This window comes from Diorhabda carinulata, chromosome 6 (assembly GCF_026250575.1).
Source record: "Diorhabda carinulata isolate Delta chromosome 6, icDioCari1.1, whole genome shotgun sequence".
NCBI classification, from domain to species: Eukaryota; Metazoa; Arthropoda; class Insecta; order Coleoptera; family Chrysomelidae; genus Diorhabda; species Diorhabda carinulata.
The window spans coordinates 21550367-21575684 of record NC_079465.1 but is presented as its reverse complement, the minus strand read 5'-3'; the positions used below and the strand labels follow the sequence as shown (position 1 = coordinate 21575684).

General features: G+C 34.1%; 1 protein-coding gene across 1 annotated transcript in view; it reads right to left on the bottom strand.

Moving 5' to 3' along the window:
• The window catches only part of LOC130895692 (uncharacterized), a 159096-nt gene that overhangs the window by 44601 nt on the left and 89177 nt on the right, over nucleotides 1–25318 (bottom strand). Inside the window, exon 3 of the mRNA XM_057803158.1 lies at nucleotides 24454–24590. Coding sequence (XP_057659141.1) covers nucleotides 24454–24590 — 137 coding nt within the window. The remainder of the gene's footprint in view (nucleotides 1–24453; nucleotides 24591–25318) is intronic.

Below are 25318 nucleotides of genomic sequence, written 5' to 3'. Positions count from 1 at the left end.
TTATGCTTACTTTCCATTCCTCCGGTACTTTTCTCTTTTCTTTTTAACAAGTAACAATTGTAACAATTCTTTGACAATAAAGTATTTCTCCCTTTCTGTCTTTGATATAAATTATGAATCAGCCAAAGCCTTGAGAACTGAGAAAAATGACAAAAATCGTCTATTTTTAGAAGCGATACTGCTCAAAACTGATTTAAATAACCTTAGTGTAATCTATAGATTTTGAAAACACAAATTTTTCATAAATTCAACACCACCAACAACCAACTAACCTCACCTAACCTAAGCTTTACTTATAATGACCTAACCTGTAAAAGTTAATGTGATTTATAATCGAACCAATAAATGATCAACTACACATCCATAAATTTACCAATCAATATTAAACATCATTCACTACAACTTATCCTTATTTAACCTCATCGTAATTCATAATCTAACCAATAAAAATTAATAACGATTTCTTCAGAATCAATATTTTAATCAAATGTCATTTTGAATATTTATTTTTAAATCCACGAATTTAATCTTTTTACAAATATTAATAAAACTTATAGAAGCAAATTTCAAACGTCAATTTTTATCTTTCACAAATTATTAAAAAACAACTAGGTACTTATAAAACAGAAGAGATTGAAAATCAAGAACATTTAGAAGCACAGACATATCAAAAGTTCTAAGAAATAAGAAAAATTTGACGTTTCGACTTCTTTCAGTCTTTATCAAAATATTTGATAAAGTGAATATAGCTTTTTGTTTTTCAAAATACATTCGTTTTTATTTGTCTATCTCAAAACTTAGGAGCAAATCTCGAATTTATCTAAAACATATTTTCCTCACAGTGGAGATAACGCAACCCCTAGCGACTCAATAATACAATATCTGAAGTCTTATTTTCTCAAATTTGATAAGAATTTTAGAGACAATTGGTAATATCTTTGATATAAATTAGAGAATACTTCTGTTGATAGATTATGAGAAAATTGACATTTGACGATTTTGACAAATGACAGTTTCGGCGATAATCTCTTCATCGGTGCAAAATTTGTACCTTCTTGTGGTTTTAGAACACAAAAAAAGGAATATCCAAATAAAAATATATGTTTTCATTTGTTTATTTCAAAATTTAAGTAGCAACCCTCGTATTAGAAAAAATAGCTTATCTATCAAAATAAATTTATTCAAATTGTATTATTATTTATGCCTTTGCTAGAAGATTGAGAAAAGGATTGTTCCAGAATGAGATATTTCTATGTTAAGCTAGAATTGAGTATCGAAAAAGTATTTATTGGCAGTGACTATATATTAAAAGTGACTACTTCTCCACAATAATTGATGATATACATTGGACAACTTTTTTTATAAAATACTGTATAAAGTTCTACTTGTCAAATTTTCCAATTTGCACTTAACTTCATTACTTCGAAATAGATTATTATTCACACAAACTAACGCTCAGGAATATCAGTCGCTATTCCTGCAGTTGTTTGGAATAGCAGGCGATGCATAAATGCATCAAGTATACAGAACAACTCAAATTTTGACGGTGCAGAGTGTATTTACGTATGTAAATAGTAAATATCGTACACAAAATTATGTACATTCAATTCAATAAATTACTTGTGTATCGTGAATCTTGTGAATCATATTTTGATATATATACATGATAAGATATTTCTAATATATGTAGGTCACAACCAAATACATTTTTGTATTCTTTTCATGCAGTATATTTTGTGGAATGTTGATGGAAAATGAATGAGATAAACAAATAGATGAACGGGAAGGTATCAAAACAAACGAATTAGTTGAGGATGTCTTAGATATGTGTGAAGAAAATAATAATATGGAAGAGGATGTTTACTGAAAGTGGCGAAGGAAAAAGTAGGAAAACACAGCAAATAATGGTATAATGAGGAATGTAAAGAAGATATATAAATAGAAGGAGCACGTAGAATTTTGTTCTAAATCAAGAAGTATTAAAAATGTCTATTGGTTTTAGAGGAAACAATTAGAAAAAAAAGGAGTACCAACAAAAAATTGATATAATAAGAAATTCCGAAAAGATGTAAAAGAAAATGAAAAGATATGGAAGAGGAATGAAAAAGTATGTGAAAAGAAACAGAGAAACAATTAGAAAAGAAAGAAAAAGAGATAATCGAATAATGGTGCGATGAGAAATGCCATTAAGATTAAAAACAAAAGTAATACCTACGTAGAGGATGTCCTGAGTAAATCTGAAAAAAAGAATAATGTGGAAGAAGGATGGAATAGTATTGGGTAATTGTGAGCAACGAAAAAACAATTAGAAAGGGAAGAAGGAGGACAAACAACATATTGGTGAAATAAGGAATGCCAACAAGAAGTAAAAATAGAAAGAATAAGTAGAGAATGTCTTAAATCAAAATGAACGTAATGAAAAAGCGGAAAGAGAATGAAAAAGTATTGAAAAATGTCTATTGAAAGCAGCTGAGGATCAGTTAAAAAAGGAAGAAAAAGGACCAACAAGATAATAGTATAAAAATAAATAATAAAATGTAAAAATAGAAGTAATAGGTAGAGTATGTTTTGAATCGAATTGAAGTGAATACCACAGTAAAAAGAGGATGAAGAAGTATTGAAAAAGGTCTGCTAGAAGCAGCTGAAAAACAATAAGACAAGGAAGAGAAAGGATTAACAAAATAATAGTATAACATGAAATAACTAGTTGTAAAAATAAAAGGAATAAGTAGAGAATGTTTTGAATCGAATTGAAGGGAATACCACAGTGAAAAGAGGATGGAAAAGTATTGTAAAAGGTCTGCTAGAAGCAGCTGAGAAACAATTAGAAAAGGAAGAGGAAGGACTGATAAGATAATAGTATAAAAATAAATAACAAAATGTAAAAATAGGAATAATAGGTAGAGAATTTTTCGAATTCGTATTACAAAAGGAATATTGAGAGAAAAGGATGATGAACTATTAAAAAATGTCTTTTGAAAATAACGAACAAACAATTAGTAAAGAAAAATAAAAGGAGCAACAAATAATGATATAACTTCTATATACATTTTGAACTATTGAACTTTGGGAGCGTATGAAATAGATTATGAAGATCTATAGCAGCTACAGCCATCCCACATTATTGACTTTTTAAAAGGATCAGCTGTTAACACCGGGTTCTCCAGTATCGCATCAAGAAAGGGTGACTAAATACATCTAAAATTTCACTTTCATTTTATAAGTCATTTCATTTCAAATTTCATTCTCTTTTTTAACCATTAACAAACGTATACATCTGAAGCGTTTTGTTTTTTGATATTCAAGCAGATTAAGTCAATGCTGTATAATTTCGGAATGTTTGATATGCATCGTAGGACTTTGTATATCCATATTCGTGCTTTAGCAATCTACTAGTATAATTGGCACTGTATAGCATGTTACTATGATGTAAAATTACTATAGTGTAATGGTTGACCTGTCGGCGAGTGCAATTCTGCAGTTTCACATTATCCTATGAATAATGAGTGATAATCAAATTTACGTTCTATGTAATTATACGAACGATTCCAAATCTATATTGTTTATGATGATAAATTCGATATGCGTTTCGATAATCAAATTTCAGGAATCTATTAATATATTGTTGTTTCATATATTCTTATTAGTTTCAGCAAAAAATGAAAGTTTTGTTGTTTATTACGAAATTTAATAGAAATGAGTGAAATTCAATTCATCTGTATACGAGGTCTGGTTATTAAATAACTAGACTGCACGGAACTCACGAAACTGTGACCGAAAGGATATAAACGCCGATAAATAAACGGTTAGAGAAAAGCTTTTGCGTCAAAGGATTTCCTTGGAAAGTTAGAAAAAGATCTGCTTTGAAAGGGGCCCGATTTGAGTCGATGGAAACCGTAGAGTTCCTAGAAGTCCTCACCAAAGAAGGACTTCCAGCACTGCTTAGATCAATGGAAAGGTGTGTGGCGAGGTGAGGGGAATAATATGAAGGGGAGCATTCAAATGTAGAATAATTCTCATAATAAAACCCTTTTTTGCAACCAGATTTCGTATATTTCTTTTAAAGTTATATCCTTTTTAATTTGATAGTAACTTTAAACGTTTTCATCGTCTATTCCTTTAAGGTAAGGCCGCGATACATAATGCTAGTAATGCTAATATGGTTGCATGGAGGTTGGAAAATGGAGGGAACATGCATCCTGGATGGACTGAAATGGAATCAGTATCCAATTAACTGTCGATTAGATGATTTCCTCAAAAGCTGCGATAAAAATTTCACTCATTGGGAATTATATGGGCAAACATTGTCAAAAAAACCGTGGCTGCATACTTGAACTTTGATATAGAAGTCAACAAAAAACGTGTAATATCTTTAATAATCTATATTCTAACTGAAATCCGATAACAAGATCTACTGTGAGTAAATTTGTAAAAAAGTTTAACGAAACGTGAAAGATTTATCTAAATCAGGGCGAAAAAAAACTGGATCAACTGAAAACAAATCTTTAAATGTTTGTGTCCTCTTAGAAGACGATCCATACTTGATTACTAGAAAAAATATCCATGGAACTTTCCATCCATACAAAGTGAAGTTAGTTATCAGATGACGATTTTGATAGTCGTGAGGAGTTTGCAGATCTAATGAATTGAGTGTGTGGGCTGGAGAAATAGGCGACAAAATAATTAGTCCATTTTTTGTTGAGTGTAGCTCAAATCCAGCGAGGAGTTGCTAGATCCCCCATAGGGCACCTCCCCAGGTGGCGGATCGGAAACTAGTACGGAGCAACGGCAGCTGGTTGTTCAAAACTGACCACAAGCAAAGGTAATGGGAACCAGAAAGGCTGTGGAGCAGAAAACAGATTGCACTATCATTTCCCTGGTAAAATAACCATGTAGAGTACTTTATCAGTGGCCCCTAGTTCGCGACAGACTTTAAATGGTCAGGGATGCAAAGAATCCCCGCGAGGAACTCGAAAGTGGAAAAAATCAATAATTGTTCTTCAGTGCGAATCGGTTCTTGGAACGTGCAAAACATGTTTGAAGCTGGCAAAACATCGTTAATGGTTGAAGACTTTAATGCTTTTGTTAGGTGCGAAAGAGTCAAAAATACCTGTGGGGACACTGGGTGCTCGCAACTTCCGAGGAGACAGACTACTGCAGTTTTACCAAGAGAAACAACTGACTATCATAAACACCTGGCTTAAACTACCTCCACGCAGTCTATACACGTGGAAATCGCTAGAGAATAATGAGAATTGTGACCGAAACCAGATTGATCACATTATCATAAATCAATGGTATAGAAATGCAGTAAAATATATACGAACATATCCAGGCGATGCAAGAAGAGATGCAAAGTCTAAAAAACCAATAAAATCAATGAGGAATGCAAAAAACTTGATGAAGAGATATCACCAAGTACAGAAACCTTATGGACTGAAGATAAAAACAATGACCAAGGAAGGAAATAGTCAACGCAAAAGAAAACTGGATGACAGAAATCTGTGAACTTATAGAATTAATAAGTACTCGAAAAACCTCGTATCTGGTATTTGGGATCCAAAGAAAAATCGAGGAAAAACGTGGTCCTGGTAGACCACAGGCTTCATGATTGAAGAATATTTGTGAGTGGACCGGTTTAGACCCTCAGAGGCTGATAAGAAGGACCAGAGACATAAATGACTTTGCTGGAGTTAGAAGAAGAGGGCACCCAAAGAAAAAGAAGAAGTAACTTAAATGGTTCGGCGTATTTACGCTTTTCTCCATCCTGGTAAACTGATATGAGTGGATACACGTCAGACCATTCCTTAGAATGATTTCAAAGGGTTAGATGATGGTATCCATCATCCAAAATCCTATTAACCTTTCTGTAGTGCGGCCTCGGGCTTAGGAACCGTAGCAAAATGAATTGGTCTACACAGTTCAAACAATTAGTTAGTTCTTTGATCTCTGATTATCCAGTTCACGTAGTGCAGTCCATTAGTTCTCAGCTTAACATGACAAAAATGTAATTTCCACACACTTTTCAAAACGTCTGATACCTTTCACCAATTTAATTAAACAAGATTTCTAATGATTCTCGTCCACAATGAAGCTACAGATCAATTTTTAATTGTTGAAATTGATTTGGGTTGTTGTTAATTTTTCTCCAATAGAAATAGTAACCGCTCAATCAAGAGCTGTTTGACTCATTTATTGTAGTAAGTCAATCCACGCTCTAAACATTTTCTTTTTTTAATTAAACTTCATTGCATATTGCGGCCTCCACCACTTTTTCCTGTCCGTCACTTAACTTTTTTGACCCATAAATTTTTCTTATCATTTAATCTTTCGAAAGTGTTAAGATTTTCATCATCAGCTTCTATATCTCCTTCATAGGTTATTACAAACCCCTGTCATTTTTCAGGTACAGATCTTTTGCTGTACAAGATGTTGGTAAATTTGGGTACACCAACAATTGACTAGGATTCTGTGCAGCACCACAGTTACAAAGGAATTGTCCTCAACGATTAGGTATATTATTATCGGCTATTAGCTCTTCTTAGGGTTCAGATAAATGCAGGAGATACGATGCTCAAAAATTTAAATTTTTGTGGTTTTTAAGTGATAATATGAAGTGTCAACTTAAACTTTTCTGTATCTTTACTGAGTACATCAAAATCACATATTTCTGTTTCTGATATCATATTATAAGAAGAATAAATCAAATTTCATTTCTTAAATAATTCTGGAGACTATGAGAAATGATTGTGATTGAAATACTCCAACGTATTAACTTTGGTAAATTAAAAGTGCATTTAGATAATTGGAAAACTTTCAATCAAAAGTCTTCGGTGTTAAGATTTCGCATCTACAACAAAGACACTAAAAAACAATTAATCTTGAATTCAAGATTTTCAACTGTTTCATCAACTTGGAGTGGATTGCTTTTGTTTTATTCTCTTCCATTTCGAAAACTCTTATTGTTTCTAAGTGAAAAGCCTAGTCCAGTCGAAGGACGGTATAAACAGGTATCGTCTCCAAAATCCTCGGGACTAATCCGATTTAGATGAAAATTTGCGAACAGAATAATCTTTTTTAGAAGAATAGAAGTTGTAGATTGGGGTTGCACCTTTTTCGAAAGAAAATTAAAAAACTGTGGATGTAATCTTTTTGTAACTGTAGTGGCAGTTTTGTAACGAAAACAGATTACATTTCAATACATTTCGATATGTTTCCATGCTCAAATCCATTATTAAGTAAGATAAAAGAATGATTTTGGAAAAATCGAAGCGAAATCAATGAATAAATGGAAAATTTTGGGAACAATCCTGGTATATATTAAGTGAGTATGTACGAGGGTGGTGCACTAAAAAACAAAATTACGCGGTCTCCGGGTGTTCTCTACGGTTCGTAATAGACCAGTCTAACATTCAGTGCAGATAATTTCACGACACTAAATTTTTCGCGCGTGTATTCAAAAATTCCGGTTTATATTTGGATCCCCCAATAACGGAGCTAGTGTTTGCTCGTTACACCCTGTACAAGCACAAACTAGACTTAACAAAAATGGAGAGATTAACGAAATAAGACGGTTAAAGAATACGGAAATTATGAAAATTAAATAAAAAACGAAAAGATATGGTAATCGAAGCGAAAAAATGTCCATGGAAAAAATTTGGCCAAACGATGAAAGGAAACAAGGAAGAAAACTAAAAATTTCATAAAATCATCAAGAAAAGAGAAATCGAACAATACAAAACAAATAAAAATGGTGTGTAATATCTTTAATAATTTATATCCTAACCGAAAATAATGTAAATTAATAAAAAAGTTTAACGAAACTGGTTCAGAAAAATCTTTATATGTTTGTGTCTGTAATGAAAATTACACGTGATAATGAATTCCATCCACACAAAGTAACGTTGATTCGAGAGTTGTCAGATGACGATTTTGATAGACGTGAAGAGTTTGCAGACCTAATGATGGAAAAATCCTTGGTGAATCCAATACCCAATATCCCGAAAAACTGAATGTATGGGCTGGAATGATACTCAATTCACGTTCTAATCATTTTATTTTTTAAACTAAAATTCATTGAATGTTGATGAGGATTTTTTCCAAACAAAACTCCTCCAAATTTCGTATTTTATACTAAGCAAATGACTTCTGATCATGAAGAAGTTTTCGCCGAAGTTGTATTACCAGTTGATGAGGATTTTCCCTGATCAAAACTCCTCCAAATTTCGTATTTTATGTTTAACAAATGATTGAATTGATCTTTCTGGAGCTATTGACGACTGATCGACGAAAGGAAGACATACTTCATTTAAGAATATGAGATCACTCTTATATATTGAAAAAAATCATAGAAAATCTCCACAAACTCAATTATATCAATAACAATAAATTGTTATACTGGTAAATAATAAGAACTATTATATCAATCGCATTTTTAGAGCTAAAAATTCCTCGAAAGAAACTTGATCTGGTATCAATGATTTGAGAAACAAAACACGTCCATCAAACACTATTGACCTCGAACTAGACGAACTTAACAATCATTAAATCAGCTCTTAAACGTCTTCAAGTGATGATGATCTTTCTTTTCCCTGGCTCTCTTTCGACCTGTAAATAGATTGTGCTAGTGCAGATCGTACTCAACATTCACAAAAAAACTTCCTGCGGCATTGATGGGTTATCAGTAAGTAATTTTTTAGAAATTATGATTAACGTTTCATTTGAAAAGGACGTGTTATATTAATTAGTATTTTCTATTTATTTGGGAAACGGAACGAATAGAATAGACCATATTCCCGTTTGGTTTTATTTTAAAAAATATAAATTCAGTTTTCTCATATAATGGAGCATAAGCTCCTTTTTATTCGAAACTATTCTACCTACTCGTTCGTTCTTTTTTTTTAATTTTTTTTTTAATTAAATTAATAAGGTGTTTCCAGCTTTTCCACCTTTTTTATTAATTGTTAATGTCGTTCGTTGAAAAATCAATTTAATATATTAAGATAACTGGCTATCTATATACTTTTAATGAGGCCAAATACCACTTCCCGAGGAACTGGGAAATCCAAGGTTTTTACCATACTTATTGAAAAACTACTGAAAAACCGTCTATTGCCTTCTCTTTTGAACAAAAATCTTGAAAGCGCAACAATGTTGGATTTTATTATCGTATTATCAAAACAAATTATTATTTTATATTATCGAGTCGCTTTGCCCACAAAAATGTAAAATTTTCTTTTCTTTATCTCTCTTTTTTCGATAACTATAGAACATTACTCAATAAGTCGTGTCACTGACACACAGATGGCGTTGCGATTGTCAAATTCATATGAAGTTAATGAAATACCAACTTTCATTTGTCAGAAAAAAGTGACAAGCATTAAGTGAAGTTACTTTTCAAAACAATTTATGTGTTAATTTATCATTGCTTTTTGAGAAAAAATACTGTACAAGCTCAGCAATGGCTCCAAAAGTGTTATCCGGACTCTGTAACATCGAATAGAACAATTTTTTATTGGTTTACTGAATTTAAACTCGGTTGTACAGATACCGATGATGGTGATTGTACTGGTCGTTCAATTGAAGTGGTTACTGCAGAAAACATCAAAAAAGTTTACAAATTAGCAACATCTAATTGTTATTTGAAATTACGTAAGATAGCTCAGGCCGTGAAGATATGAGAAGGCAATGTTTTTACAATTATGCATGAACATTTGACCATGAGAAAGTTTACTCACAGTCGATCAAAAACAACAACGTGTTGATAATTCAGAGCAGTATTTCACTATGTTTACAAGTAATTAATCAGATTATTTGCGTTGATATATGACAATGGATGAAACATGGATCCATCACTTCATTACGGAATCAGAACAATCATCATCTGAGCGGACTGCAGCCGGTGAACTAGGTCCTAAGCCTCCAAAGACAGAACAGTCAGCTGGGAAGGTTCTGTCTTCAGTATTTTGGGATGCGCGGGGAATATTGTTCATTGACTATCTCCAAAAGGAAGAGACAATCAATAGCGAATACTACATAGAGTTGTTGGATAGTTTGAATGCAAAAATCAAGAAAAAACGGCCTCAAATGGAGTATGATCAACCACTGTTTCACCAAGACGTTGTATCGATTCACAACTCGATAGCAACGATGGTTACATGGAATGAATTGTGTCCTTATCCACCGTATAGTCCAGAACTGGTCCCCAGTGACTAGTGACTGTCATTCAGGACAAATGAAAAAGAAATTGCTGTAATTGAAGCAAGCCTATTTTGAGGTAAAAGTCAAATCCTTCTCCAAGCACGGCATCAAGAAGTTAGAGAAGCGTCGAAGGAGATGACATTGATGAAAATCGATTCTGACGCAAAAATGTGTTTATCTAGTTAGTCATACGACATATCGAGTGATGGTTATCATATAAAAATCAGTCCTAATCATGTCCATGTCACTGTCAGCTTCTAATGCTTAAATTTTCGTAGTAACAAGTCTTGAAATTATAACTTTTGTTATACAAACAAGTCTTCATTATAGTAGAAAATTGCGAAAGTTTATATGGAGGTGCATGGTATGCTTTGTTTGCATCCTTCGTATCTTTCGCCTGTTGGTTTCAGTATTGAACCGGAAATAACCCCGTCAGCAAACTTTGATTAAATATTTACTCAAGAAACTGCAGCTGAGATCGTTCAATTACGATTCGTTAATCTTTCTTGGTAAACGACGTTCCGAAAATGTAAATAATATGTTTCACCAATGAGTTAATCATCATATTATTTTTTTACTTATTACAATGTATTATTATATAGGGAGTTTTTACAATAAATATTGAATTGAATAACGACAGACCAACATAAAAGTTTTTGTGTAAAATAAGGGGTGAGATTATTTGTAAATCGGCTTCTTCCTGTTCCAGGTCGCCTATGAAAGTATCCAGTCTCAATTTTTTGTTAATTGATATTGATATATTTGTTCCATTATCAATTGCAGAAGACAGTCTGTGATAAGCAGAGGAGTCGTTCAGTGAGATTCATTTAATTCAAAACACAGAAAAATTTTATACAAATTAACTATATTTTTCTCAAACAATGTTGAATATTCAAATATTGTGTTGTTAGATTTCCTATTCCAGTGGAAATAAATTTTGTTTTGATAATATAGAAGCCAAATCCGTTTCATTTATCACTTATATAGTCCAATTTAAACATATTCGTTCAATTTTCTGTATGGAACAGTTCTCACAACTAGATTTTCAAGATTTCTAATAAACCATATACATTTTATAATAAAGAACATACAGGTACAAAACTGAGTTTTTTTTCGATGTGTCCTTTACCGTTTCAGTAAAATCCTTGAGCAATGCGTCCGAGGAAGGCACTCATACCAAATTAATAAATGAAAAATAATGTTCACACCCCGTATAAAATTCGGTAAACATCTAACAAACCGGCAGTCCACGTAGACTCATTGTAAATATAAATGCAAGCTGTCGGAAGGGATATGTACACAATTACTATGAAACATTTCAGCTAAAAAGTGTGCGATAAGCAGAGGCGTGGCTTGGTGAGATTCATCTAATTCATAAATTTCTTCAAATAAATAGAAATATGGCGTTATTTTGTCCATAGGCGAATGAAGACGATGAAGACAAAATTGCACAGTGTAGCGAGAATTAAGATATACAAACACAGCAAGTTATTTGATGGAAATAACCGAACAGTTAGGTAGAAAACAGATTTTTTTTCATTGTATCCTTCAACGTTCCAGTAAAATCCTTGAGCAATGCGGTTTCTTATTGGGAACGTGGAAACGAAACACCAAAGTGGATCAACTTTAATATATTTTCCGAGCTTTCGAATACTAATGTATTTATGTAATTAAGATTTTCGGTGATTTTTGATAGTATTAGTGCTTGTATAAATTTTTAAACTCATAGAATTCAAAATTCAATATTTCAATTGAAATATTGATTCTGGTTACTATAGGAATTTTTATTAATTTTTGATTGGTTAGATTATGAATGACGTTGAATTTTTATAGGTTAGATAAGGATAAGTTGTAGTGAATGATGTTTAATATTGATTGGTAAATTTATGGATAACATTAAATTTCAATAGGTTAGGTCGTTATGAATGTAGTTGAATATTCATTGGCTATAATATAAATGCCAATAAATTTTATAGGTTAGGTCGTTATAAGTGAAGTTGAAATTTATTGGTTACCTGAGTTTAGTTGGTTGTTAATGGCGTTGAATTTTTATAGAATTTTTTTTTTTCAAAATCTAAAAGATATGCATAAATCACATTAAGGTTATTTAAATCAGTTTTCTTATCAATGCATTGATCATTTCGGGCAATATATGTTGTTTCTAAAAATAAACGTTTTTTGTAGTTTTTTCAGTTGTCAAAACTGTGGAAGATTCATATTTCATATTGTGTCCTTCATGATAGACATGAATCGCTAATGAACATCTATCAGGATATAATCAGCTATCACTCTGGTGGGAAGTTATCCGATTGATCAGTGACATTTTTGACTGACCAATGTACTTTTTGTCACAATTTAAACAAGGTATTCCATACACTATGTTAGGTAATTTACTGATTGGTGTTTTATCTTTCACTTTAGTAAAAATAGATTGAATATTAAAGGTTTGACTGTATGCTATTTTAATATTGTGTTGTTTAAAGGTTCCAGAAAGTTTAGGCGTAATTGATTTTATATATGGTAAAGGTGTATAAAGACGTTTGAACATTTAAATGCTTATGTCAATGTCAGATGTATTATACAAAATTCGTTTTTAAATATATGGAGGATACGAGTTTTCATAAAAAAGTTTGTAAATTATGTTATTGTTTATATGAAAAATTGGATAAGAAATTATGAAGACACACCATTGTATCTGTTTACTTCTTGGACATACTTCTTGTGTTTATAGTTAATTACTTCAGATAAATCGAAACAAAAACAGTCAATTTTTCTAATAAATAAAACTACAGGCTTTATTTTGTATCCTTTATAGTACTAAACAAAATATTGTACGAGTTTATAGTAGATAGCAATACTCAGAATATATATAGACGATATGAGGTAGTCAAAATGCGGAAAATTCGTATCGCTCTACCATAAATTTAAAAATTGTTTCGAATTTCCATGTTTGTGTTAAATCATAAACATGAATACGATATACAAAACATGTAGTGTTGTTCAGAAAAGATTTACAGTGCTAGTTATGTTACCAATCCTCCTGTCAGCGGCGGATCTAGGGGGATGCGAGTCCACACCCCGTACGGCCAACTCAAATGATTAATTTCCCTTATCGCGTTTTGTTTCAAACAATCGTTTTTTTTCTTCTACATTACCTAGCATGAAATTATTTTATTTCCTTTTTATTCCTTCACATATAATTTTATATGATGAATGTTAACCCTTTCAACCCTAATTCAAGGGACGACTTGGATCTAACTAACATTGAACTTTTGCAACCTCGAGCTCGTATGCTGGGCTATGAGGAAACATTTTCTTGTAAACATTCAACTCTGTTTAACCACGATTGACTCCTTCAAGGATCAAAGGGGACACCTCAGTAAGCACACCATAAATATGTGGCGCCACTAAGCGAAGGGGTCGTTGATGAAGATTTTGTGCTAGAAACGTTGATGGCTTTCAAATAAGTCAAAGGACCTGCCCAAGATGCTGGAGTTTGAACTTCAGAATAATGCTGGAAGTGGTAGAACATCCGTATCTAAACTTGGAACTAAAAGGATAGATAATTTTGAAGAGGAAGAAGTAATACAACGAATATAAAGATAGACGACACATGGATGCGATATCTTGCAAGCACAACACCCGAAAACTGAACAAATACAAAGAACAAAGTAAAATATATGGTAGCCGAAAGAAAGAAACCAGTTACACGAATTTCGGTAAATGAATTCCGCTAAAATCGTTTTTGTTATAATGAAATGAACCAGGAAAACCTGACGTCTAATACACCTGCGATTGGTCCGAAACTTCGCAAGCACGTCTGGATTTAGCACAGGATCATTAGACGTTGGATCAATGGATCTGTTCTTTTCTCAGATGAGGCTACAATATACCTCCATGGTATCCACCGAAGAAGGAAAGTGTACCAAAGACCAAGAGAGCGATTTGCAGATTGCTGCTTTGAAGAGCGAGTTCTTATGGGAGTGGTTTCTGTATAATCTGGGGTGCACCAACAAAATCCGGTGTTCACTCATTCGTAGGGGCGACCATGTTCACGGAAGAAGAGGTTTAACAGCTGATAGATATGTCGAGCAAATTGTAGCAATTCGTTTGGTACCTTTCGTCGATTACATTGGAGACGAATTTACCTTTATGGATGACAATGTAAGGCCACACATCATCAGAATCGTGCAAGATCACATTACAGAAGGCGATGGAGTGGCCAGCATATAGTCTTGACCTAAATATAACGGAACATTTATGGGATGAGCCGAAAAAAGTATCTATCAGACTTGGACATCGTGGAAACGTTCCCATTGTGATATCTGGACACCTAGCAGCGTTAGAAGAGGCGGTCTTCATTTTATTGGTAGTCTTTCTATTGAACTCCTATTAATGTGTTAAGAAATGGTTCTAGAATCATCTAGATTAATTGATTCTTCGATAAACCACTGGAACGGAAAGAAAGATGATTCTCCACTTTATCTTCAAGATAACTTGAGTTTTCAAATGAATTCCAGGTGGATAACACTAATATCGTTTTTGTTATAATGATAAATGATTACTTGTGAACGATATTGTTTTGTTATTGATCGTTTTCCTTTTGAATTTACACATTCCTGTGCCTAACTCTGTTAACGGTGGCGGGCGTAAACTCCTTCGTTGATTTCAAAGTCTCTGTTTTGTTTCGAACATCCACTTCGTGTTTACCTTTAGTTCTTTTCGTTGAGTAGAGTAAATACATTAATAAATCTGTCACAGCTCATCGACGAGGAAAGTATTTTATCCAATGTTGCCGTTTACAGAGTCTAGTTTCTTGGTAACGCTGCTAAATCTACTGAACTGTTGAAATAGTCATGCTGAGACTGATTGCAAGAGTTTACTGATCTTTAATTCGCTCTTTTTATCGATGTGTCCTTGCCTGCTACAAATTTAATCGTTCGATATCTTAATTTATGATAGAATCAACATTTTGTAGTAGATAAACTGCCCCGATTCAATTTTTAAATCTATTTTTGAAATTCCGAGCAATCTATTCGAAAATATATGTAAAGACAAGTGAATAAAATAAATCGAGCTAAAGAAATCCGCAGGAGAACCATTTCCTTGCACCACTTTTAAAAATTTACATCAGTACGTGTCTCCGAACTTCGGCGGTGTTTGCCAAATATTTAAACTTTCCAGTTTGGTGGTTAACTAGAACGGAACATTTTGTGGATTATGTCGGCCGTAAAACGTAATTTATAATACTGTTCAGTTTGAATTTTTATTTTTACGAAATATAATTAAAATTCCGTAGCAGGTATAAAACTTTAAAACGACATATCTCGATGATTTTTTATAACCTCAAACTTATTTGCATCGACTTAATAGACCCTAATCAACAGTGGTTTTTGTTGCCGTTATTTATTTACATACACAGATTGTTCTACTTGCCTCTAACTTCCATAGACTGTGAAATTTTATTGTCTTCATTCTCCAATGGTCTAAAGATTGTCATATTTCTATTTATTTAAAGAAATTTATGAATTAAATGAATCTCACCAAGCCACGCCTCTGTTTATCGCATACTTTTTGGCTGGAATATTCCAAAGTAATTGTGTACATACGCCTTCCGACAGCTTCGACCAATAGAAACGCATTTATACACACACACACACACACACACACACACACACACACACACACATACACACACAATTTCCCGTGAGACGAGCCCGTCCCTCTAGGCATCCACCCCCGGATAAATCCACTAGTGGGTGCGAAGAAGGACATTCCACCACCCCTTGTCATTTCGACAGGTCCTCATCCTCTTTCGCGTCGCAGTTTCGCGCGTAGACTCCTTCCTCTCCCCTGAGGTCTATGGGAGATTCTGGGATGTCTTATCTTTTTGTTAAGAGATTAGCCTGTTGGCTATACACTCTTGGCTTCTTGGTCTGGACGTCTTAATGTGTGTGTGTGTGTGTGTGTGTGTGTGTGTGTGTGTGTGTGTGTGTTTCGCTGCCTCGGGTAAACCTCTTCCAACCTCCAACCGGTAGGAAAAGATCTAATCCGAGTGGTCCTTCGCCTTCTCTATAGCTGTCCCCGATGTATAACTCTACATTTGCTTATGAAATGCAGAGTTACCGTGTCGGGGGGTGTCCTCTTGTGGATTACTTCGGTGAAACCTGTTGGGCGATGAATGTTGCTATGAGTGTCTGCATGTTTCTTAGCAGCTTGTGCGTAAGTGCGTCCTGTTTGCGTGGTGCTCTTAACTGGTTTGTTTTCCATCTTTTTCGGGTGTTTCGGGCACCCCTTGTAGTTTGCGGGGTGTTCTCCTCCGCAGTTCCTGCATTTTGGTTTGTCCGTCTTGCTGAGCGTGCATTCCGCCGCTCTATGCGATCCCGCAGTGCACGTCCATGTTGCACGTGCTTTGTCCGTGGTGAAATCCCTGGCATCTGTAACATTGTACAGGTCCGTCGTGCCTTTTTTGTTCTACCACACTTATTTTTGTGTGGCAGAGGTATCTCAACTTCTTATAAGTTGGTTCTTCTGCGGGTTCGATTACTACCATGTATATAGGTAGTAGTTTTCGGGTGTTGTCTTCGTTTTTTTGTGTACGACTTGTCAGCTGCCATACTTTTTTTGGTCTTAATCCATTTTCCCTCAGTTCTTCCTCTACTTCTGACACTGGGGTGTTAACAGCCAGTCCTTTTATGACAAGCTTCCTCTCTTTTTCTTCGTTGATTAGGTACGTATACCACTCAATCTCCTTGTACTCGCTCAGGAGCATCTTCATTCGGTTCAAGTCTTCTTTTGTCGCCGTCGTTGTTTTCTCTGTGTGTATTCCCATTTTACACTGGGCATCAATTTTCCTTTGCACTACCTGTTTGTGTAGTGCTCTCCACATGAGTGGGGATTTTAGTATTATCGGAGGTGGCCTTCTCTCCGGTTTTGTCTTTTTATCTTTTCCAATTCTTCTTGGACTTGTTTGTCCGTTGGTATATCTTCTTCCTCTGAAGATTTTCTCTCTGGTTTCTTTCTTTTTTTTTATTCTTCACTCTCATATAATCTTCTTCCATGGGGCAGTTTTCATTTTGTGTTCCTTCGTTCATTTTGTTTTCACTTTTCGTCTTATCTTCTTCTCCTGTATTTGGATTCCTTTTTAGCTCTTGTACTTCTCTTGCCAATGATTCATTATGGGCTTTCAGTTCATGATTTAAGTCCTTTAAGGCCTCAATATGCTTATTATTTCCAATAATCGTCTCTTCAAAGGTTTTAATCCTCTCTTCAAGGTCTTTGATCGTCTCTTCGTAGGAATTCATATGTTTTTCCATCAACTCCGATAACATTTCGTATTCAGATTGTTGTTTAGTTTCTATTTTTGACGACTCAATTTCCGTTTCTTGTCTTTTTTTCTTTTCTTTTAGTCTAGTTGTTGTGGTATCTTGGCTTTTTCTCGGTTTTTCGACAGACGATCCTCTGTTGTAGGGTTTCTCCTTATTTTTGGTGTTTTCAGGCCCCTTGCCTGTTACTCTTTGTCTTGGTTTTCCTATTTTGCTTGAGTACCTGGAATTTACCTAAAAAGAAAATGTTAAGCCGTACTGAGAAGTACGGTTGTTTCGAAAATGGAGAAATTCCGCCCAATCAAATTTGTGTTAACAAACACAATTCTTTCACGCGGAAGTATTTTCTATCATTATAAATAAAAGGCTGTGTCAAAGCACTTGTTCACTCGTCAAGTCTCGGAGATTCGATGTTTTTATTGGTAAACAGTGGAGATGATGAGTCCACGTGGACTGACGTTTTGTTAGATGTTTACCGAATTTCATACCGGGAGTATGAAATCATTTTTCATTTGGTAATTTGGTAATAGTGCCTCCCTCGGACGCATTGCTCAAGGATTTTACTGAAACGGCGAAGGATACAATGAAAAAAAATCAGTTATATACCTAACTGTATGATTAATTCATTGAAGATTTCGATTATTAAATATTCCACCTTGGTTCTAGAATCATCTAGATTAATTGATTCTTCGATAAACAACTGGAACGGAGAGAAATATGATTTTCCACTCTATCTTCGTGATAACTTGAGTTTTCAAATGAATTAATTAACGGACATTTAACTTCCATAGAAAAAACAAAACATGGTATCCACAATAGATTATCTAAATAATCTTGTTGCCATCGAACGATCCTTGAAGATTCGGTTATCCAATAATTTGCTGTGTTTGTATATATCTTAATTCTCACTACACTGTGCAATTTCATTGTCTTCATTCGCCCATCAACAAAATAACGCCATATTTCTATTTATTTGAAGAAATTTATGAATTAGATGAATCTCACCATAAGCCATACATTTTCTGCAAATGTAATTAAAACAATCTCCTTCCTAGTCCAATGCTTTTAAAAATTGCTCTATCATGCCTTAGCTTAATATGTAATGGTGGAAGTGTGAAATCTCTACTCACCAACGGATTTGCTTTGTTCTACTGTCCCAAATGAGCATTTTGTGTATCCACTTCGCTGGCCAAATAAAAAATTAACAATTTTTGATTCCATACAGATCGGTCATTGATTCTTAGAGTATTTAAATTTCTTTAAAACTAATTTTATATTTTAAAATATGTACTCTCTAACCCCCTGTCTAGAAGCCGCCTCGGGATATTAATATAATTCTTCCAATGTCAATTGCAGATTATAAAAACTGCCTCGAAACCCTTGCGGACAATTTTGTTTGATCTACCAGGCGTAGATACCTCTTTTTATAAATTCATTATTTTTATAAATACTTTTAAAAATATTTATCTATCTTATGCTTTAAAAGGCAATCGAATCATTATAAATTGGACAGCATTATACACCGTTATTCAGACAGATGCACTTAATTCTAGTCCTACTTGGAACGTGGACAAAAATCATTTTTATACCCTCGTTAACTTGGTAGAACTGAATATTAAATTATAAAACGTAAATGACGAGTAAAATATACCGGCCTGTAAGCGAGTTTGGTTTAAACAGGATAACAGACGTCGGCTGAGCCCTTTTTGTACCCCATTCGTTTTTTTTCTGGAAAACGAAATTTAAAACAACAAACAAAGAAGAAAATAAATTCTTTGATGGGTTGTAGAGAGAGTCAAACCATACTCATCTTCTTTGATAACATGTTTTTCCAAAGCTATTGGTGGTCTGCTGCTAGAATTTTCTTCACGAAGAAATTGTGTACATACGGTTTCGACCAATAGAACTGCATTTATGTTTACGATTCGATTTTTCTATTGATAAACAGTGGAGATGATGAGTCCACGTGGACTGACGGTTTTTTTTCTTAATTTGGTAAGAGTGTCTCCCTCGGACGCATTGCTCAAGAATTTTATTTAATCGTTGAAGAATACAATGAAAACAAATCAGTTTTGTATCTGTATGTTCTTTATTTTAAACTGTATTTGGTTCTTTTCCAGACGGAAATCGGAATTGGAAATGTAACAACATATTCAACATTGTTAGAGGAAAATATAGTTAATTTGTATCAGTTTTTGTTTGTTTTGAACTAAAGAACAAATAGATTTCAGTCCGAATTAATAAATTGATTCCTTTCGATTAAACACTGTAATTAAATTAGTTCTGGAACACGAGAAACTCCAACAGGGGGAGTTTTAGAACGAACAGGGGTTGAATAGTAGCATATGCCGATGATTGCAATGAGAAAAATTTAAAATCTGAAATTGGAATTAACTTAATGTAGGAAGTTTGCAGTAAAACAAAATCAATAAATGCTCGAAAACATTGTAAGGATGATGAATATGAATTTGAGAAATTAAAAATTTACGAGTATATATTAAGCGACTTTACGCGCTTTAAACCCAAGTTTTGAGATCGTGATAGAAAACTGAAGATGCCATGAAAAAAGTGCGAGGAAAACTATCAGAGGAGCAACTAAAAAGCGATCTGTAAGGATCTTCTTGGCCCCACCAGACTTTTTTCTATTCCCGAGAAAAATAGACGCTCAGGGGGGAAACTCACGGGTCGATAGAAGCGATCCAACAGCCCGTGACGGATGAGCTGATCAGCGTGCCAGAAGGCGCAGGAAAACTAGTTGGCAACAGTGTGTAGATGCGGAAGAGTACTATATTGAGAAATTCTTGTTGTTTATACTATGTATAAGAATAAATATCTTAAAAAATAAATGATTCCTACTATTTTTAGAACAAATTCTGTATAATACAAAAAGTTGGCGAGAACGATAGCCCAAAAAAAACTGATAAAATTGACCAATGAGATTATTCCGATATAGCAACAGCAATTAATTAGTTTTGGCCATTGTGATAGCAGATTTGTGAGTTGGTGCATTGTCTTGATGAAACAACACTTTCTTCTTAGTTGTTCATGCATGATTTCTTTTTCAAGATAATCAATGATAATTATTCCATAACACATCCTACAGATGTAACGATCTTTGCCTTCTTTGGATCCGGATATCCTTTTTCAGTCCTTTGTTTTGTACATTGTCAAACACTCGATGAAAACATCTTCATTTTTTCCATATATTTTTAATCGTCACCGCATTTGGTAGACCACTGCTATGCTAGTCTACGCAGATCGTACCGTCTCGTCGAAACTTTGCCACCCAATATTTTACTGAACCAATATTATCCGGGGTAAAATCTAGTTCTCTTTTTAATTGTTTGGGCTAACTCCTTTCAAATAATGTTTACAAATTCACTGAAAACGTTGCCAAAGAAATACCAAACAACATGGCATCTTCAATCTTGAAATATATGCCAATTACCGCCATCTCTAGGTCATTCTAGGTACTTTTGGGATCATCCTGGTCTTTTTGGAAGATTGATAGTGAGAAAAACCTTCGCAGTAGGCTAAAGAACAAAAATTATATGAAAAATAGAAGAGAGTTTCATATAGTGATGAAGGAAAGAGACCTGATAAAAATTGAAGGTATTTGAAAAAAGAAGTCAAAAATTGTGCACCGAAACAATAAAAGCAAAGAGGGTTCATCGATGATAACATAAATATCAAAATCTATGATATTTTTTTTATTTGTTGTGTATCATGCAAACTAGAGGGTAGGCAAGAACTTTGATATCACCACGTTCGATTGCTATTGAATCCTTTAACGTACATATCATGAAATATTGTGCGAAAGAATTATAATATATAGAAACATTTCGAGGAATACCAAAACAAAATATCTCAAGCAAACAAATGACAAAACCAGAATTTAATAAACGAAAATATCTGGAATGTAATAAACTGAATTATTCGTGATGTTTCGCAGACTGTGTATGAGAAGCACATGGAAATTTTGTGGTTACATTCACAAAACACGGTTTACAGACTAACGAACGGTTGAATCCCAGAAGGTTCGATGTTGTATCATTAGTCCAGGGTGTGGAAGTTAAAATTCGTATTGACATTCAACTAATAGTACTGGAGCTGTTAATAATGCCGTGTTAAATCAAGGCCAAGGATAAAACAGTGAAATCCTTATGTATTTTGAACCACTGCATCCAAATATACCCGGCGTTTTTGCGAAAAACTGGTAAATTTTGTTTAAATCGCAATTCTTTGAACAAATTATGAACAAACGGGTTTTTCTGAATTTTTCTGAACAACAACTGAAAAGGAGAATCCAAAATATCAAAAACAAGACTATAAGTAACTGTTTAAACGAATTAACCAACGATAAGTCTATGAAATAGTTACTATGGAAGGCGACTAAAAAATTAATGAGACCCATCATATAAAATCCTCTAATCAAAGACCGAGATGGTAGCTGATCTAAAAATAATCAATATAAAACAAATAGATTTGCAGAACATTTAGCACACTTTTTACAGCTACCTAAGGAGAAAAACGACTCGAAAAATCAATACAAAATCACTTATACCACCCCAAAGGAAGTATCCACAATGATTAAAGTGAATATTAACCCGACTAAATCTCCTGGCTTTTATTTAATCTCAGAGGAAATACTAAAACATTCACCAAAGAAAGCTATGATCAAATTAACGCCTATTACGCTTTGAGTATGTACCTACCTTGTGGAAAGTAGCTGAAGTCATGATGATTCCCAAACCAGGAAAACCTTCAAACGTAGTATATTTTGACCAATATCACTATTGCCAATGATTCGAGGAAATAGTACTGAGAAGATTGAGCCTTATACTTGAAGAAAGATAACTAAGGGATTTAGGGCAAACCACTCCATCATAGACCAAGTACACAGGATAAGCGATGTCAAAGAAAAATCACTAGAAAAGAAAAAAGTCTGTTCCTTTGATTTCTTAGACGTAGCTGAAGCATTTGACAAAGTTTGGTATGAAGGTTTCAAATATGAACTTAATAAACTCTTTCCTCACCAAAAACGATTACAGACCTATATACGAGTCTGGCTATTAAATAACGAGACTAGTTTATAAAAAAGGGTTTAATTATAAACATTTTTCTCATTAATCGAAGCTGGAAATCTTCTTTGGTGAAGGCATTTAGGAGTTATGCCGTTTTTTTTTGCTTTACCGCTTCCATTGACTCAAATCGGGTCCCTTTCGAAGCAGATCTTCTTCTAACTTTTCAAGGAAATATGAACAGACCCGTTGACTCAAAAACTTTTGGTCAGGAATCAGATGTGTTATTCCTCGTGTAAAATTTTTCTAACCGTTTATTTATCGGCGTTTACAGCTTTGACAATCATCCGGATGCTCATTCGACGATCTGGACGCACGATTTGGTTGATTTTGGTCACTGTTTTTGGAGTTGAAACAGTCACAGGGCGACCTGGGCGCTGGTCATCTTCAGTGATCTGTCGGCATTCACTAAAGCGCTTACACAACTCAAAAACAGGTGCACGAGATAAAGAATTGCCCCCATAGGCCTCTTGCAACAATTTATAACACTTAGTTGGAGTTTTTTTCAATTCAACGAGAAGTTAATACGTTTTTCGACACATAGTTTTGGGTTCGAGAAAAAAACAAATCGCTACTGTAGAAATACTATAATAGTGACGGAAACGTGTCTAGGGCGCCCTCTAGGCGCGCAGTCTCGTTATTTAATAGCCAGACCTCGTAAAAGAATAAAGCAAGACGATGCTTACTCAGACTTAAAGGAAATCAACGCGTACCACAAGGTAGTGTTCTTGGAGCGGCCCTTGACATCTTAGACACCAGTGACATCACGGAAGTTTGCGGAGGATACGAAGAAGCAGCCATCAACCTTCAGATATCAATTAATATATTAAAAAAAATGGGGGATAAGTTTAAAGAAGAAAAAATCGGTACAAGTGAATTTCACAAATGAAAAGTACCAGTACGAATAAACTATATGAACAGCTACCATATGCTGATACAGCAAAATATCTGGGGCTAACACTAGATGCGAATTTACGCTGGAAACTTCACCTAAAAAAACCAGAAAAGCTAGATATGAGATACAAGAAAATGTATCGGTTGCTATGAAGACAATCCATCAATTTATAATAAACTACTTGTATATGAACAAATCATGGAACCTGGAAGTTGGATTATGAGGATGTGCTAGCGAAAGCAACACCCAAATAATCCAAAGATTTTAAAATTAAACGCTAAGGAGCATCGTTGATGCACCTTGGTACTTTCGTAATAGTGATCTTCATCGAGACCTGGAGATAGACACATTGAGGCAGTTATCCACACACAATTCGCGAACAGCAGCTCTTGAAACTCCTCGACAACATTAACCTTGAGAGAAGACTGAAGAGAACGAAGCCTTTGAAGCTAGTTATAAATGCTTAGTGCAAACAATAATAATTGAAGGAGTTTCTACCCTTAGTTTACAGACACTTATAATTCTCCAAGAAATGTTTTATTGTTTGCAATTTATGATAATTTTTGTCAGAATGTCTCTTTATGGCGAATGGTTTTTGTTATCGAGTTACAATAAGAGTACGTTTGACTATTGAATTTTTTGCACACTTTTAAATTGGTAACATTTTCTCAATAGACGATTTTACAAATAATTGCAGGTTTGTGTAGTTTATTTTAACAAAACATGCGACCACTATTAAAATTTCACTGAATAAGCACCATACAAAGTATCCCTCGTCGGTAACGATGTAATTCTGATAATAAACCTGTACGAAAGTTGGGTAGATTAAGATTATGATCACGTATCCATAAATTTTCCCAAAGGACTGAAAATAATGTAAGCGCCCGAGACTTTTGAATTCACCAAGTGTATGTATGTGTATTATTAGCATAAAAGTTGGAAACATCATTACCTGAACGAGTTCTCCTAAAGCTCCTCCGCCAGCTGTGAAGTTCAGGAAACAGACAAAGGGTATTCGGGTCTCCGAGGGTCGTTTTATCTCTATTTCGTAAGTAATGCCCACGTATCCGTAATAGGTCATGTTGCAAGCTGAAACAAGAATCATTATCAATATAATTACTTCATGAAATATCATTTAGTTCATTTATTATTTGAGGTATTTCTGTCTCATATGTTAATAATATTGAAAAGAACAAAAACATTCATTGTATCGTCATACCAACACTTCATACTTTCAATTTTTATATTCTTTATTGTATTGTAGTGTCTTGATTTTATTTTTGAGATGTTGAAAGAGATTGCTTCACTGTCAATCTTGCAAAAAGACCAAGCTCTCTCAATATACTTTTCACTGATGAAATACGCAGACAGATCCTTAGATTCATTGATCTAAGCTGGGTCAATGAGTTGTCAATCATGATTATTGATCAATACTGTACATTTATCTTCAGTGGTCATGATGCTTAGGCCGCCCCGAACATGATTTCAGGCAGAGTTCTGGAAATGGCTGGATCTAGAAATCAAATATCTTTATAGTAATGTCTGTTTCTAGTAAGAAATTGAAGAACTTGAAACCGCAAAAGAAGAAAAATTTCTTTGAATCCCATCGACATTGTGGAAAAACTTTCTTCCCAGACGTTCGACAGAAAAGAGATGGAGTTTTGGAATAAGGGATTGGGTTTTGCTGTTACTGGCGATGGCGATCTTGATGAATTGATTGGATATACCGAAAGTTCCATTCAGTATCTTCTTCAAGACGGTAGGAACTTCGTCAAGAAGGCGTGCAGAAACTAACACATAAATTAAGCGATTTAGAA